Source organism: Heterodontus francisci, chromosome 9 (assembly GCF_036365525.1).
Source record: "Heterodontus francisci isolate sHetFra1 chromosome 9, sHetFra1.hap1, whole genome shotgun sequence".
Taxonomy (NCBI): domain Eukaryota; kingdom Metazoa; phylum Chordata; class Chondrichthyes; order Heterodontiformes; family Heterodontidae; genus Heterodontus; species Heterodontus francisci.
In genome coordinates, this window is record NC_090379.1 from 80,629,322 (window position 1) to 80,646,781 (window position 17,460).

At 45.6% G+C, this 17,460-nt stretch overlaps 1 protein-coding gene across 1 annotated transcript in view; it reads right to left on the minus strand.

The window, feature by feature from the left end:
- LOC137373870 (uncharacterized) overlaps positions 1 to 17,460 on the minus strand; it is a 144,840-nt gene that overhangs the window by 33,586 nt on the left and 93,794 nt on the right. The window contains exons 11-12 of the mRNA XM_068039375.1: positions 7,238 to 7,400; positions 3,525 to 3,586 (exon numbers count right to left, since the gene is read on the minus strand). Coding sequence (XP_067895476.1) covers positions 3,525 to 3,586; positions 7,238 to 7,400 — 225 coding nt within the window. The remainder of the gene's footprint in view (positions 1 to 3,524; positions 3,587 to 7,237; positions 7,401 to 17,460) is intronic.

Below are 17,460 nucleotides of genomic sequence, written 5' to 3' on the forward strand. Positions count from 1 at the left end.
GCCACACAACACGATGAAGGGTATCCTCAGTGTGAAGACGAGACGTCGTTTTTATATGGATTGTGCAGTGGTCACTCCTACCAATATTGACAGATGTACTGGCAACAGGTAGTTTGGTGAAGGCAAGGTTGAGTAGGATTTTCCCTCTTGTTGGTTCCTGCTGCAGGTCAGACTGGCAGATATATCCTTCAGGATTTGGCCAGCACTGTCAGTAGTGGTGCTACCAAGCCACTCTTGGTGATGGACATTGAAGTAATCCACCCAGAGTACATTCTGAACCCTTGCCACCCTCAGTACTTCCTCCAAGTGGTGATCAACATGGAGGAGTACTGATTCATCTGCTGAGGGAGGGCGGTAGGTGGTAATCAGCAGGAGGTTTCCTTGCCCACGTTTGACCTGATGCCATGAGACTTCATGGGGTCTACAGCCAATGTGAGGACTCCCAGGGCAACTTTTTTTTTCATTCATTCATGGGATGTGGGCGTCGCTGGCTGGGCCAGCATTTATTGCCCATCCCTAATTGCCCTTGAGAAGGTGGTGGTGAGCTGCCTTCTTGAACCACTGCAGTCCATGTGAGGTAGGTACACCCACAGTGCTGTTAGGAAGGGAGTTCCAGGATTTTGACCCAGCGACAGTGAAGGAACGGTGATATAATTCCAAGTCAGGATGGTGTGTGACTTGGACGGAAACTTGTAGGTGGTGATGTTCCCATGCATCTGCTGCTCTTGTCCTTCGAGGTGGTAGAGGTCGCGGGTTTGGAAGGTAATGTCTAAGGAGCCTTGGTGCGTTGCTGCAGTGCATCTTGTCGATGGTACACACTGCTGCCACTGTGCATCGGTGGTGGAGGGAGTGAATGTTTGTGCATGGTGTGACAATCAAGCAGGCTGCTTTGTTCTGGATGGTGTCGAGCTTCTTGAGTGTTGTTGGAGCTACACCCATCCAAGCAAGTGGAGAGTATTCCATCACACTCCTGACTTGTGCCTTGTAGATGGTGGACAGGCTTTGGGGAGTCAGGAGGTGAGTTACTCACCACAGCCTCTGACCTGCTTTTGTAGCCACGGTATTTATATGGTTACTCGAGTTCAGTTTCTGGTCAATGGTAGCCCCTAGGATGTTGATAGTGGGGGATCCAGCGATGGTTTTGCCATTGAATATCAAGGGGAGATGGTTAGACTCTCTCTTGTTGGAGATGGTCATTGCCTGGCGCTTGTGTGGGGCAAATGTTACTTGCCACTTATCAGCCCAAGCCTGGATATCGTCCAGGTCTTGCTGCATTTCTACACAGACTGCTTCAGTATTTGAGGAGTGACGAATGGTGCTGAACATTGTGCAATCATCAGCGAACATCCCCACTTCTGACCTTATGATTGAAGGAAGGTCATTGATGAAGCAGCTGAAGATGGTTGGGCCTGGGACACTACCCTGAGGAACTGCTGCAGTGAAGTCCTGGAGCTCAGATGAATGACCTCCAACAACCACAGCCATCTTCCTTTGCGCTAGGTATGATTCCAACCAGCAGAGAGTTTTCCCTCCGATTCCCATTGACTCCAGTTTTGCTAGGGCTCCTTGATGCCATACTCGATCAAATGCTGCCTTGATGTCAAGGGCAGTCACTCCCATCTCACCTCTTGAGTTCAGCTCTTTTGTCCATGTTTGAACCAAGGCTGTAATGAGGTCAGGAGCTGAGTGGCCCTAGCGGAACCCAAACTGAGCATTACTGAGTAGGTTATTGCAAAGCAATGACTGTATACCACTGTGCTATCACCTCTGGTGGGTCTGTCCTGCTGGTGGGACAAGATATACCCAGGAATGGTGATGGTGGTATCTGGGACATTGGATGTAAAGTATTTTTCCGTGAGTATGACAATATCAGACTGTTGCTTGACTGGTCTGTGGGACAGCTCCCTCAATTTTGGCACAAGCCCCCAGATGTTAGTAGGGTGGACTTTGCAGGGTCGACAGGGCTGGGTTTGCCTTTGTCATTTCCGGTGCCCAGTTTTATTCCTTTTCAACTTCTGTGTAGTGGTTTTGTATGACTGAATGGCTTGCTAGGCCATTTCAGAGGGCAGTTAAGAGTCATAAAAACCCATCTGGTTTACCAATGTCCTTTAGGGAAGGAAATCTGCCATCCTTATCTGGTCTGGAGTCACGTGTAGGCACGCTAAAGGACATTGGTAAACCAGATGGGTTTTTATGACAATCAATGGTAGTTTCATGGTCACCATTACTGACTAGCTTTCAATTCCATATTTTAATTAATTAATTGAATTTATTAATTAGTTGAATTTAAATTCCATGTTGGGATTTGAACCTGTGTCTGCAGAGCATTAGCCTGAGTCTCTGTTTTACTAGTCCAGTGACATTACCACTATGCCACCGTCTCCCCTACATTTTGATATGCTATAGACTTTGTATAATTTAATAAGAGCATAATTTTTACAATTAAGAATTGTATTAATTGCCATTGTTAATGTCCGTAGTGAAAAATAGAAAAAGTGAATCCAGGAAATCTGAAATAAGAACAGAAAACGTTGGAAATGGACAGAAAATCCATCAAATCTGAAACGAAACAGCAGCTTTAAATGTATTAGGAAGAAACCCTCAGTTCTGAAGAGTCTTCACCCAAAACATTAACCTGTCTTTTGTCTTTTCAGAAACAGATGAACTTGCTATAACCTTTGCCATTTTCCCTCTATTACAATAGTAATCACACTTCAAAAGTAATTAATTGACTGTAAAGCACTTTGGGATGTCCTGCAGTCATGCAAGACTCCTTATAACAGCATCAACAGTTTATATTTACATAGCACCTTTAACGTAATAAAATGTCCAAAGACGCTTCACAGGAGCATTATATAACAAAATATGACACTGAGCCACATAAGGAGATATTAGGTCAGATGACCAAAAATTTGGTCAAAGAGATAGGGTTTAAGGAGTGTCTTACATGTGGAAAGTGAGGTAGAGAGGGAGAGGGGTTTTGGGAGGGTATTCCAGAACTTAGGACCTCGGAGGTTGAAGGCATGGCAACCAATGATGGAGCAATTAAAATCAGGGCTGCTCAAGAGGCCAGAATTAGAGGAGCGCAGATATCTCAGAGGGTTGCGGGGCTGGAGGGGATTACAGAGATAAGGAGGGGAGAGGCCATGGAGGGACTTGAAAACAAGGATGAGAATTTTAAAATCAAGATGTTGCTTGACCGGGAGCCAGTGACAGATGAACGGGATTTGGTGTGAATTAAGACACAGGCAGCAGAGTTTTGGATGACCTCAATCTTATGGAGGGTAGAATGTGGGAGACCACCAGGAGTGTGTTGGAATAGTCAGGTCCAGAGCTAACAAAGGCATGAATGAGGGTTTCAGCAGCAAATGAGCTGAGACAAGGACGAAGTCAGTCAATGTTACAGGGGTGGAAATAAGTGGTCTTAGTGATGGCATGAATAAATGCAAGTTTTGTCTTTGTTTCAATTTTTTCTTATTACATACATTATTTTACAGATATCTATGCTCCAAACATGTACTTACTGTGAAAGCTCTGAAATACTGGAAGGATTCTGTCTGGTAGATAATCTGTCAGAGTCCCCAGCCTTTCAATAAAGGAAACATATTAAATATTCCTTACTAATAATAGTAACATCATATTACAGGGTGGCACAGTGGTGCAGTGGTTAGCACTGCAGCCTCATAGCTCCAGCGACCAGTGTTCAATTCTGGGTACTGCTTGTGCGGAGTTTGCAAGTTCTCCCTGTGAACCGGGTGGGTTTTCGCCGGGTGCTCCGGTTTCCTCCCACAGCCAAAGACTTGCAGGTGGATAGGTAAATTGGCCATTATAAATTGCCCCTAGTATTGGTAGGGGAAGGTGGGGATGTGGTAGGAATATGGGATTAGTGTAGGGTTAGTATAAATGGGTCGGCACAGACTCGGTGGGCCGAAGGGCCTTTTCAGTGTTTCACTGTTTCAGTGCTGTATCTCTAAATACATAAATTATTCCTGCCACTTTGTTAGAATGTCCAGTAATAGTGTATGATACACATTGCACAATCTTCCAAAGCAGGTTCTGCATCATATGCAAAGTTTATCACTTTGTTAAAGGCACTATATAAGTGCAATTTTCTGTTCCTTAGGTAGTATTGAACTATAGTAATAATGATTGGAATTTCCTATTGCATATAATTCAGAGTATATCATCATTGCTTCCAAAGTATATTCAATGAATAACACTCACATTAGAGCTATTATTGGGGTGAGGGGAGTAGAGAAAGGCAAAGGCTTGGGGGTAGAGGGGGCAGGGGCATGGGGACTGATGGAGGAGGTTGGGACAAAAGCATAGGCTGAGACTAAGCAACAACAAAAATCTAGTCATTGGAGAATGGAGTTGGAGCCATTTTATTCATCAACAGGGAAAATGGAATAGGAACAGATCATGAGGAAAAAAATGCAAATGTGACAACAATGTATTTTGTCTGTATTAGATTATTGATTTTAATTCTTTATTACTAGCTTTAGAATGTGAGAATCTAATAACCTAGGTTCATAGATTACAGCCAGCTGGTTCATTACATATTCAGTGTTGAAAGCAGACAGGTTGCCTGGATGGAAATCAGTGGGGTATTGATTATACATCAGTGGATCTATGACAGGCTCCTGTTGAAACAAAAGCTGGTTTTAAGATGCTAATGTTGACAAGCGCAGATGCAGTGGGTTATACTTATTTTAAAATATATTTGATGCCTTTCCAATTATCACAGATATTTCTAAACTGGGAGACAAATGTCCTAAGTAATTGAGTATCAATGGCAGCCAAATAAAATAATTAGTCTGTACATATTTTCAGAGGGAGCTGCAAGTCTTGCAAAGATCAATGAATCGGCTCTGTCTAGAAGTCATTCATTTATGGACAGCTGAGTATGGGCAAAGATAGGGCTTTGGGCATGCGAATAGAGCAGGGCCATTGTTTTGTTGTAGTCTTTTTGATGTAGCCAAGAGTTCAGATTACTACCAACATTTAGCTGATCAGTCTACAGTCAATTTCCATCCAGCAGACAATCTATGAGAGTTTGATGCTACAGCAGTGTTTCATCACAGAAGAAATGAATCATTTTCTCAGGGATCTAGTGATGTTAACAGATTGCTCAGAAAAAGCATTTTTATCGATACATGTATTGTGAGGGATAACAAAGTTTGTAAATACATTGTCTTGCACTCCGGACTGTTCTACGTTAAATAAATTTTGCCTTGGTTTATTCTGAGTCCAGATCCGACAAGTCCACCCACCAAGGTTGAGCATGTGAGATATTCCAATAAGCCAGTGAAAAGTAACAAGGGTTCTCTATACGATCCCAGAGTCCTGCTATTATTTAACGTAGATATTGAGCAGGTGACGGCACAGTCCAGAATGTAGTGGACACTAGGTCTGCTTATAGAAGTGGTTAATGATGCTGAAGCAAAGTAGAGTATCGCCCAAAAATGTGACAGCGAAGTAGATTGGGAAATGATTTTTAAAAATGTAAGAACAGGATAGAGAGAATTTCATATTCATTATAGCAAGTATGTGTTTTTGTGGAAATAATTCACTATATCTGTTTGGTCTATGGTGGGCATGTGACCGATAATATGATGAAGTTAGCATGTACCACTCAGTGACACTAGAAGACCTCTACAATTAAACAGGCATACAATGTAACAGTCTCACAATCACAATACCTTTCGATAGATGGAACCTTAAAACAAAAACACCTGCATTTCATACCTTCTTACAGCACATTCAGAATACAGAATATGGAAAGGCTGTATATTGACACTACATGCCTAAGAGATCTGTCAGAGACTGTGGCGTGATTATTTGTTCTGTATCCAATCAATACATAGCCAAATCCTATTAAGTTCCATCCGTCTATCCTATTAAAAGTACTGTCTGTTTTTGTAACATTGTGTGATTGTGTATTTCTAATATTGCTGATCAGTCTATTTCATGCTTACCGCTGGACATCATCAGATCGTCAGGTCTGTCACCGCTGGGGTGTCCATAAGAGTCCTGATATTCCAGGTCCTGAAGTTCATTTTGAGGGGGTGGAAGATGCCTGTGCGTGGGGTCTTTTAACGTGGGGTGGCCGTTGTACACGGCCTACCACACCGTCCGAGCGAAGCAAGGTCTTTGTCCAGTGGCAGTGATGGCCGAGACAATTGGAGACCAGGCTCTGCTCCACGGAGGGGAGCTTTCACATACACATGGCCAGCATGTCCAGATACAGGCCTTGTGGACCTGCGTCAGGGTGTTCAAACATCATCAGATACCAAACCCATAACACCACAGAAAATAGGATTATTGTGGGAAAAACATTCAATCTGCTAATTCCCTAGTTATATCTCTCAATTTAGGGATTTTACCCTATCCACCTAGCTTCTGCCCCTTCTCAAGCATTACCCTCCCTGCTTCTCCCCCCCCCCCCCCCCCCCCGCCCCCCAACACCCCACTCACCAAGTGGTCCAGTAATGCATCTACTCACTACCACCCATGAAGGTCTGACCCGAGTACTCAAATCACACACTTGCCCTGCCCCACTCACTGGCATTGCAGCGACAACATCTTCCTCTCCCATATTTCACTTCCAGATGCTGGGACCGTAAGATATTCCCTATTTTATTTAGAACAACTTAAAGATTAAAGTTTCAAATAGGTGTAATTATCTGATTTCTTATTAGAAAATAGCACATATTCAATTTAGTTAATTGTTAATGAAAGGATGATCTTATTCTATCAAAGTATTTATATGGTGGTTAAAGTACGTAATCATTACAAATGGTCTAAATTTGTTTCGCAACCTCCTGGCCTGAAATCTGCGAAGTAATATACTATATGGTAAACAGCGTGTCTCTATATTTTCTTGAGTTTGGTACGTCTATAGGGTTGAGTGATAAGTATAGACCATTAGCATCACATTCACGCCACACAAGTCCCAGGCAATGACCATCGCCAACAAGACAGAATCCAACATCTTTCCTTGACATTCAATGGCAGTACTATTGTTGAATCCCTCGCTATCAACATCCTGAGGGTTACCATTGATAAAAAAAAAATTCTCATATCACCTTTGGTTCCTTTGCCAATCACTTTAAATCTATGTCCTCTGGTTCTCAACCCCTCTGATTCTCCTATAACATTTCAGAAGCCACCTTCATTCTGTTTAAAGTATTTTTCAACCCTTGTCTAGCAATCCAGAGAACAAAAAGATACCCACCACATTGTTGTAAGCATGTTGTGTCTTTTGTATTTCCTGTTGCATTGAATGCATTTTCTGCAGCAGGGAAGTCTGGGAGCCAATCGCATCAGCCAACTGAGCTATGTTTCGAGTCAGTAGGAGTATATGAGCTTCCAGATGACCAAACCTCCTCTGCACTGTACTGTAAACCAGCAAACACACAAATATATGTACACAAATCACTGTTGAAACCTGCAATAAGCCATGATGACAATTTTCTATGAAAGTTGAAGTGCCATGCTATTGTACTCGGTTAAAGAGCTACTGCATTATAGATTTAAGGAACAGACAAAACTTTCTGTAAGAGAAAAAGATTAAGTGGGTAAATGCATAGAGTGTAAGGACATGACCAAATGCTGACATAATAAACAAACACAGAGTAGGACGTAATGAAAATGCCTCAACAGTCCAAATAAGAATGTATAGGAGTCCTAAGAATGAAACAGGAGACCTGTTAATCCATGCTGGAGAGGAAGGTTTGATATAAGCACCTTAGAGACCTTGTAAGACTTCAACAGTTTTAGTATACATACATGGATATTGAAAGTGCCGGAAATACTCAGCAGGTCTGGCAGCATCTGTGTAGAGAGAAACAGAGTTAACGGTTCAGGTCTGTGACCCTTCATCAGAACTGGCAAAAATTAGAAATGTAACAGTCTTTGAGCAAGTGAAAGAGTGGAGGAGGGTGGAGGAGGGTGGGGGGTGGGGGTGGGGAGAAGAACAAGGAGGAAGGACTGTGATAGGACGGAGGGAGGGGAAGAGATTAAATTGCAGAGATGTCATGGATCATAATACAAATGGAGTGCTAAATAGTTGCAGTGAAAGACAAAGCATGAGTCCAGAGAGTCCGCTAATGGCAGAATAATGAACAGCTCTGTACGAAAGAAAAAACATGAAAATTAAGTTTAAGACTAGCACGTGGTTAAAAAATAAAATATACATTAAAAAAAACAAAAAAATAATGGGGGTCATGGTTTGAAATTATTCCTTTTTCCTCAACTGAGGATTCCACCCCCGCACTGTGGTTGACAGGGCCCTCAGCCGTGTCCGACCCATTTCCTGCACTTCTGCCCTCACCCCTTCCCCTCCCTCCCAGAACTGCGACAGAGTTCCCCTTGTGTCACTTTCCACCCCACCAGCCTCCACATCCAAAGGATCATCCTCCACCATTTCTGCCACCTCCAGTGTGATGCCACCATCTTCCCTTCCCCTCTCCTCTCCTGTCAGCATTCTGAATTAAAGGCCTGCTCAAGTCGGGAAAAAGAACCCGAACCGAACCACAGCGGACCCAGCCTGAGTCCCTCCGATTTTGCCCCGAGCCCTACCATCCCTTTACTTACCTTCGGACTCGGAACCTCCAGGAAGCTGCAGCGCATGCGTGATGACGTCATAGTGAGGTCACTCGCTCACTGCGCAGACTCAGTTCCGTCCCGAACTCCCAGCTCAGGTAAGTTTTTTACTTTTAATACTTACCGGGAAAGCGCTTACCATGTGTGTCCAGCCCGACCTGGACTCAGCCCGACCCGACCCGACCCGAAAGCCGGATCCAGAAGAGGGGCCCGACCCGACCCGAACCAGACACATGTCGTCGGGTCCCATTGGGTCGGGTAGCCGGCCTTTATTCTGAATGGACCGTTCCCTCCGCGACACCCTGGTCCACTCCTCCCTGGCAATATTGAGTCCAGAAGGCTATAGAGTGCCTAATCAGAAGATGAGGTGCTGTTCCTCCAGCTTGTGTTGATATTCACTGGAACACTGCAGCAGGCCGAGGACAGAAATGTGGACATGAGAACAAGGTGATGAATTAAAATGGCAAGCAACAGGAAGCTCGGGATCGTGCTTGCAGACCGAGTGGAGGTGTTCTGCAAAGCAGTAACCCAATCTGCGTTTGGTCTCCCCAGTGTAGAGGAGACCGCACTGTGAGCAGCGAATACAGTATATTAAATTGAAAGTAGAAGTAAATCGCTGCTTCACCTGAAAGGAGTGTTTGGGACCTTGGATGGTGAGGAGAGAGCAGGTAAAAGGGCTGGTATTACACCTCCTGCGACTGCATGGGAAGGTGCCGTGGGAAGGGGACAAGGTGTCAGGGGTGATCGAGGAGTGGACCAGTGTGACGCGGAGGGAACAGTCCCTTCAGAAGGCTCACAGGGGAGGCAAAGGGAAGATGTATTTGGTGGTGGCATCAGGCTGGAGATGGTGGAAATGGCAGGGGATGATCCTTTGGATGTGGAGGCTGGTGGGTTGGAAAGTGAGAACAAGGGGAACCCTGTCGCAGTTCCGGGAGGGAGGGGAAGGGGTGAGGGCAGAAGTGCGGGAAATGGGTCGGACATGGCTGAGGGCCCTGTCAACCACAGTGTGGGGGAATTTTCAGTGCGGAAAAAGAAAGACCTATCAGAGGCGCTGTTCTGGAAGGTTGCATCATCAGAGCAGATGGGTCAGAGACAGAGAAACTGGGAGAATGGAATGGAATTCTTACAGGGGACAGGGTGTGAGCAGGGGTAGTCAAAATAGCCGTGGGAGTAGGTGGGTTTATAATAAATACTAGTGGACAGCCTATCCCCAAAGATGGAGACAGAGAAGTCAAGGAAGGGAAGGGAAGTGTCGGAGATGGACCACGTAAAGGTGAGAGAAGGGTGGAAATTGGAAGCAAAGTTGATAAAGTTCTGTAGTTCGGGGCAAGAGCAGGAAACGGCACCGGTACAGTCAACAATGTACCAGAAAAAAAGATGGGCAAGGGGGCCTGAGTAGGACTGGAACAAGAAATGTTCGACCTACAAAAGGATAGGCATAACTCGGACCCATACAGGTCCCCATAGCAACATGTTTTATTTGGAGTAAGTGGAGTTGAAGGAGAAGTTGTTCAATGTGAGAACAAGTTCAGTCAGGCTGAGGAGGGTGGTGGTAGATGGGGACTGGTTGTGCCTCTGTTCAAGGAAGAGGTGGAGAGCCCTCAGACCATCCTGGTGGGGGATGGAGGTGTAGAGAAATTGGATATCCAAAGTAAAGAGGAAGCAGTTAGCACCAGGAAACTGTCGAAATGACGGAGGGCATCCGAAGAGTCACGGATGTAGGTGGGATGAGACTGGACAAGGGGAGAAAAACTGGAATCCAGATGGGACGAAATAAGTTCAGTGGGGCAGGAACAGGCTGAAACAATGGGTCTACCAGGACAGTCCTGTTTGTGGATTTTGGGAAGGAGATAGAAGTGGGCTGTTCGGGGTTGCAAGACTATGAGTTTGGAAGCTGTAGAGGGAAGATCTCCAGAGGAGATGTGGTCAGTGACAGTCCTGGAGACAGCGGCTTGATGTTCGGTGGTGGGGTCATGGTCAAGGGGGAAATGGGAAGAAGTGTCTGAGAGTTGGCGCTCAGCCTCTGCAAGGTAAAGGGCGGTATGCCAGACAACAACAGCACCACCCTTGTCAATGGGTTTGAACACAATGTCAGGGTTAGACCTGAGAGAACGGACTGCAGCAAATTCAGAGAGAGAGGTTAGAGTGAGTGAGGGTGACAGAGAAATTAAGACAGCTGATGTCACGTCTACACTTTTGATTGAAAAGATCAAGAGTGGGTAAGAGGCCAGAAGGAGGGTTCCAGGTGGAGGGAGGTGAATGGGTCCGCTAGTCGGGGGGAGGAGTCCTGGCCAAAGAAATGAGCCTGGAGGCGAAGGCGATGGAAGAAAAGCTCAACATCATGTCGAGCGCAAAATTCATTGAGGAGGGGGCATAAGAAGATAAAACTGAGTCATTTGCTAAGTACAGATCGTTCAGCGACATAGAGGGGAAGGTCAGAGGGTATTGTGAATACACGGCGATGGGTGAGATTAGGAGAAGGGATGGGGTCAGAGGGAAGAAAAGGGGAGGAAAGATCTGGAGGGGCATTGGTACCCATGAGTTGCTGGAGCTTGCATTCCTCTTCAGCAGCACCGACTCACCCTATCTCAAAACTGTCCTGCTCCACAGTTTCATTTCATCCTTCACCTTATCCGACGCATTAACAAAAAACGTTTTCTCTTCCTTTCAGGTGTTAAGGAACGCAAGGTGCACATAACTTTAGATTTCATTACTTTATGCACATTTACTAAACAAACTGCTCAGGGAGGCAGATAGTGTGAAAAATTTACAGACAAATTGAGGTTTTTTTTTTAAGACCTGGCAGAGGGGGTGCAGAGTCTCTCCTGCATTTTCCTGTGTTCCCACAGGAGTAAACCCTAACAGAAAATCCGGAGCGGAACCCCGTAGGCGGTCATGTGTCACCTTTGGCATGTTTCCGGCAGTTCCTGCAGCCATACTGGTGCCAAACGTCGTGTCCTGCACTCCTTTGGACCCCACCAGAAAGGCCGAGAGGGGGGTTTTGACGACTGGGCAACTCTCAACCTCCATAAATTTGCCCAGGCATGCGCCATGGAGAGGTCACTCCATAGTTGCCTCACAGCGACTGAAACAACACGGAAGGCAGCAGTTACGGGTTATAAGTCCAGATAAATTGGCGTAGAAACTGGGCGCCACGGGTTGCCTTTGTCGGTGGGAGAGGTCATTGCACCTCACTGGACAGCTACCGCCCGCCTCAAACCGGGCAGCCCCCGGTCAATAAGGTTCTGTCCCGCCACAGTCTGCCTGCTTCAATGGGTGCTTGGAGCTCAGGGTCATTGCCCGAAAGGTGGACTGATACACCGCACCAAACAACATGAAAAAAGGAAAGAAGGTACCAGCCCTTCGCTTTGCAAGCTGGAACGTCAGAACTATGTGTCCTGGCCTGTCGGAAGACCTTACACAAATCAACGATTCTCGGAAGACCGCCATCATTAACAACGAGCTCAGTAGACTCAATGTGGACATTGCAGCACTTCAGGAGACTCGCCTCCCCGCGAGTGGCTCTCTAGCAGAGCAAGACTACACCTTCTTCTGGCAGGGCAGGGATCCTGAAGAACCAAGACAGCATGGAGTGGGCTTCGCCATCAGAAACTCCTTGCTCAGCATGATAGAGCCTCCCTCAAATGGCTCGGAACGCATACTGTCCATCCGACTGCTCACCACCTCTGGTCCAGTACACCTACTCAGCATCTATGCTCCAACACTCTGTTCCGCACCTGAAGCTAAAGACCAGTTCTATGAACAACTCCATAACATCATTAGCAGCATCCCCAACACCGAACACCTATTCCTGCTGGGGGACTTTAATGCCAGGGTTGGGGCCGACCATGACTCATGGCCCTCCTGCCTTGGGCGCTATGGCGTTGGAAGGATGAATGAGAACGGGCAGAGACTGCTTGAGTTGTGTACCTATCATAACCTCTGCATCACCAACTCGTTCTTTCACACTAAACCCTGTCACCAGGTTTCATGGAGGCACCCAAGATCACGTCGTTGGCACCAGCTAGACCTCATTGTCACAAGGCGAGCCGCCTTAAACAGTGTTCAAATCACACGCAGCTTCCACAGTGCGGACTGCGACACCGACCACTCCCTGGTGTGCAGCAAGGTTAGACTCAGACCAAAGAAGTTGCATCATTCCAAGCAGAAGGGCCACCCGCGCATCAACACGAGCAGAATTTCTCACCCACAGCTGTTACAAAAATTTCTAAATTCACTTGTAACAGCCCTTCAAAACACCCCCACAGGGGATGCTGAGACCAAGTGGGCCCACATCAGAGACGCCATCTATGAGTCAGCTTTGACCACCTACGGCAAAAGTGCGAAGAGAAATGCAGACTGGTTTCAATCTCATAATGAAGAGCTGGAACCTGTCATAGCCGCTAAGCGCATTGCACTTTTGAACTACAAGAAAGCCCCCAGCGATTTAACATCCGCAGCACTTAAAGCAGCCAGAAGTACTGCACAAAGAACAGCTAGGCGTTGCGCAAACGACTACTGGCAACACCTATGCAGTCATATTCAGCTGGCCTCAGACACCGGAAACATCAGAGGAATGTATGATGGCATGAAGAGAGCTCTTGGGCCAACCATCAAGAAGATCACCCCCCTCAAATCTAAATCGGGGGACATAATCACTGACCAACGCAAACAGATGGACCGCTGGGTTGAGCACTACCTAGAACTGTACTCCAGGGAGAATGCTGTCACTGAGACTGCCCTCAATGCAGCCCAGCCTCTACCAGTCATGGATGAGCTGGACATACAGCCAACCAAATCGGAACTCAGTGATGCCATTGATTCCCTAGCCAGCGGAAAAGCCCCTGGGAAGGACAGCATTACCCCTGAAATAATCAAGAGTGCCAAGCCTGCTATACTCTCAGCACTACATGAACTGCTATGCCTGTGCTGGGACGAGGGAGCAGTACCCCAGGACATGCGCGATGCCAACATCATCACCCTCTATAAAAACAAAGGTGACCGCGGTGACTGCAACAACTACCGTGGAATCTCCCTGCTCAGCATAGTGGGGAAAGTCTTTGCTCGAGTCGCTCTGAACAGGCTCCAGAAGCTGGCCGAGCGCGTCTACCCTGAGGCACAGTGTGGCTTTCGTGCAGAGAGATCGACTATTGACATGCTGTTCTCCCTTCGTCAGATACAGGAGAAATGCCGTGAACAGCAGATGCCCCTCTACATTGCTTTCATTGATCTCACCAAAGCCTTTGACCTCGTCAGCAGACGTGGTCTCTTCAGACTACTAGAAAAGATCGGATGTCCACCAAAGCTACTAAGTATCATCACCTCATTCCATGACAATATGAAAGGCACAATTCAACATGGTGGCTCCTCATCAGAGCCCTTTCCTATCCTGAGTGGTGTGAAACAGGGCTGTGTTCTCGCACCCACACTTTTCGGGATTTTCTTCTCCCTGCTGCTTTCACATGCGTTCAAATCCTCTGAAGAAGGAATTTTCCTCCACACAAGATCAGGGGGCAGGTTGTTCAACCTTGCCCGTCTAAGAGCGAAGTCCAAAGTACGGAAAGTCCTCATCAGAGAACTCCTCTTTGCTGACGATGCTGCTTTAACATCTCACACTGAAGAATGCCTGCAGAGTCTCATCGACAGGTTTGCGTCTGCCTGCAATGAATTTGGCCTAACCATCAGCCTCAAGAAAACGAACATCATGGGGCAGGATGTCAGAAATGCTCCATCCATCAATATTGGCGACCACGCTCTGGAAGTGGTTCAAGAGTTCACCTACCTAGGCTCAACTATCACCAGTAACCTGTCTCTAGATGCAGAAATCAACAAGCGCATGGGTAAGGCTTCCACTGCTATGTTCAGACTGGCCAAGAGAGTGTGGGAAAATGGCGCACTGACACGGAACACAAAAGTCCGAGTGTATCAGGCCTGTGTCCTCAGTACCTTACTCTACGGCAGCGAGGCCTGGACAACGTATGCCAGCCAAGAGCGACATCTCAATTCATTCCATCTTCGCTGCCTTCGGAGAATACTTGGCATCAGGTGGCAGGACTATATCTCCAACACAGAAGTCCTTGAAGCGGCCAACATCCCCAGCTTATACACACTACTGAGTCAGCGGCGCTTGAGATGGCTTGGCCATGTGAGCCGCATGGAAGATGGCAGGATCCCCAAAGACACATTGTACAGCGAGCTCGCCACTGGTATCAGACCCACCGGCCGTCCATGTCTCCGTTATAAAGACGTCTGCAAACGCGACATGAAATCGTGTGACATTGATCACAAGTCGTGGGAGTCAGTTGCCAGCATTCGCCAGAGCTGGCGGGCAGCCATAAAGACAGGGCTAAATTGTGGCGAGTCAAAGAGACTTAGTAGTTGGCAGGAAAAAAGACAGAGGCGCAAGGGGAGAGCCAACTGTGCAACAGCCCCAACAAACAAATTTCTCTGCAGCACCTGTGGAAGAGCCTGTTACTCCAGAATTGGCCTTTATAGCCACTCCAGGCGCTGCTTCACAAACCACTGACCACCTCCAGGCGCGTATCCATTGTCTCTCGAGATAAGGAGGCCCAAAAGAACACTGGGAAGAATATTTTTTGCTCTGTTCCTTCGAGCTGATTTTGCTCCATCCAGTCCACAGAGGATATCTTCACTTTTGATTATTAAAGAGGCACATCAACTGCACGTCACAAATATTTAGAGTGGTGTTAAAGCACCTTTAGTATTAAAGGTGATCATCTGTAACAGTGGAATAATTCATATTATGCCCATATATAACTTTTTTTTTTAAGTTTTGCAAAAATTGAGCATGTCACTAGGAAGGAGACTGCAATTAACAGTGTATTCCTTTGCATCAAATTCACCTTGATGTGGGAGATAGATAATCATTATCCATCTCAATGCCTTAACAGTTAATAAGTGCACTTCAGTGGATGTCAAACCAACCAACTAGGTCCTGGGCTGTGCCTCATCACCAATTGAGATATAAGCAGGTATTAGTGCAGACTGCTGTCGCCAAAGGCTAGTTTTGAAGGTTTTTTTCAGAGGTACACCAGTAAGTGCACCATCTTGACTCCACACCATCCTATTTATTCCAAGTGTTAGCTTAATTACAATTTGTTCTGGAAAGTTTTTATTTTTGCCTTTAGAATGTGTTTCTCTGAAAATTATTGGTTGTATAAAAGTGATTTATAACACAAGCTCCTATATTACTTCTATTAAATTAGTTGGGGGAGCAAATCAGCAAAAACACAGTTATGTGTAACATAATGCTCCCAAATATACTACAATTCATGACAGGTTTATTTCAGGTAAAATGTTACCATCTGTAAAGAAAAAAAAATTCCCTTTGAATGACAATATTGTGTTCCCTTTTGGTTGACCTGGACAAGCATTTATTGCTATTTATATTGCTTTTATGTCAAAAAACATATTACTCCCATAAATCTATGTAGTTATTTCTGTTGCCCTTTGACATACAAACAAACGAACATCCAAATTAGGAGCAGGAGTAGGCCACTCAGCCCTTCGAGCCTGCTCCACCATTCAATAAGATCATGGCTGATCTGATTGTAACCCCAACTCCACTTTCCCACCTGCTCCCAATAACCTTTCACCCCTTGCTCATCAAGAATCTATCTACCTTTGCCATAAAAATATTCTAAGACTCTGCTTCCACCGCCTTTTGAGGAAGAGAGTTCCAAAGACTCACGACCCTCAGAGAAGAAAATTTCTCCTCAACTCTAACTTAAACAGGTGACTCCTTATTTTTAAACAGTGACCCCTAGTTCTAGATTTTCTCACAAGAGGAAACATCCTTTCCACATCACCCTGTCAAGACCCCTCAGAATCTTATGTTTCAATCAAGTCGCCTCTTACTCTTCTAAACTCCAGCGGATACAAGCCTAGCCTGTCCAACCTTTCCTCATAAGACAACCCGTCCATCCCAGGTATTAGACTAGTAAACCTTCTCTGAACTGCCTCCAATGTATTTATATCCTTCCTTAAATAAGGAGACCAATACAGTACACAGTACTCCAGATGTGGTCTTACCAATACCCTGTATAGCTGAAGCATAACCTCCCTATTTTTGTATTTAATTCCCCATGCAATAAATGATAACATTCTATTAGCTTTCCTAATTACATGCTGTACCTGCACACTAACCTTTGGCGATTCATGCACTGGGACACCCTGATCTCTCTGCATCTCACAGCTCTGCAATCTCTCACCATTTAGATAATGTTCCTTTTCTATTCTGCTTGCCACAATGGACAATTTCCCACTTTCCCACATTATACTCCATTTGCCAGATCTTTTCCCACTCACTTAACCTATCTATGTCCCTTTGTAGCCTCCTTATGTCCTCTTCACAACTTACTTTCCTACCTATCCTTGAGTCATCAACAAATTTAGCAACCATACTTCTTCTAAGTCGTTTATATAAATTGTAAAAAGATGAGGTCCCTGCTCTGATTCCTGTGGCACACCACTTGTTACATCTTGCCAACCAGAAAATGACCCATTTATGCCTACTCTGTTTCCTGCTAGCGAGCCAATCTTCTATCCATGTCAATATGGTACCCCCTACACCATGAGCTTTTATTTCCTGCAGTAAACTTTGATGTGACACCTTATCAAATGCCTCCTAGAAATCTCAGTACAGTACATCCATTGGTTCCCTTTATCCACAGTACATTACTCCCTCAAAGAACGCCAATAAATTGCTTAAACATGATTTCCCTTTCACAAAACCATGTTGACTCTGCCTGATTACCTTGAATTATTCTAAGTGCCCTGCCATAACTTCCTTAAAAATAGCTTCTAACATTTTCCCTATGACAGATGTTAAGC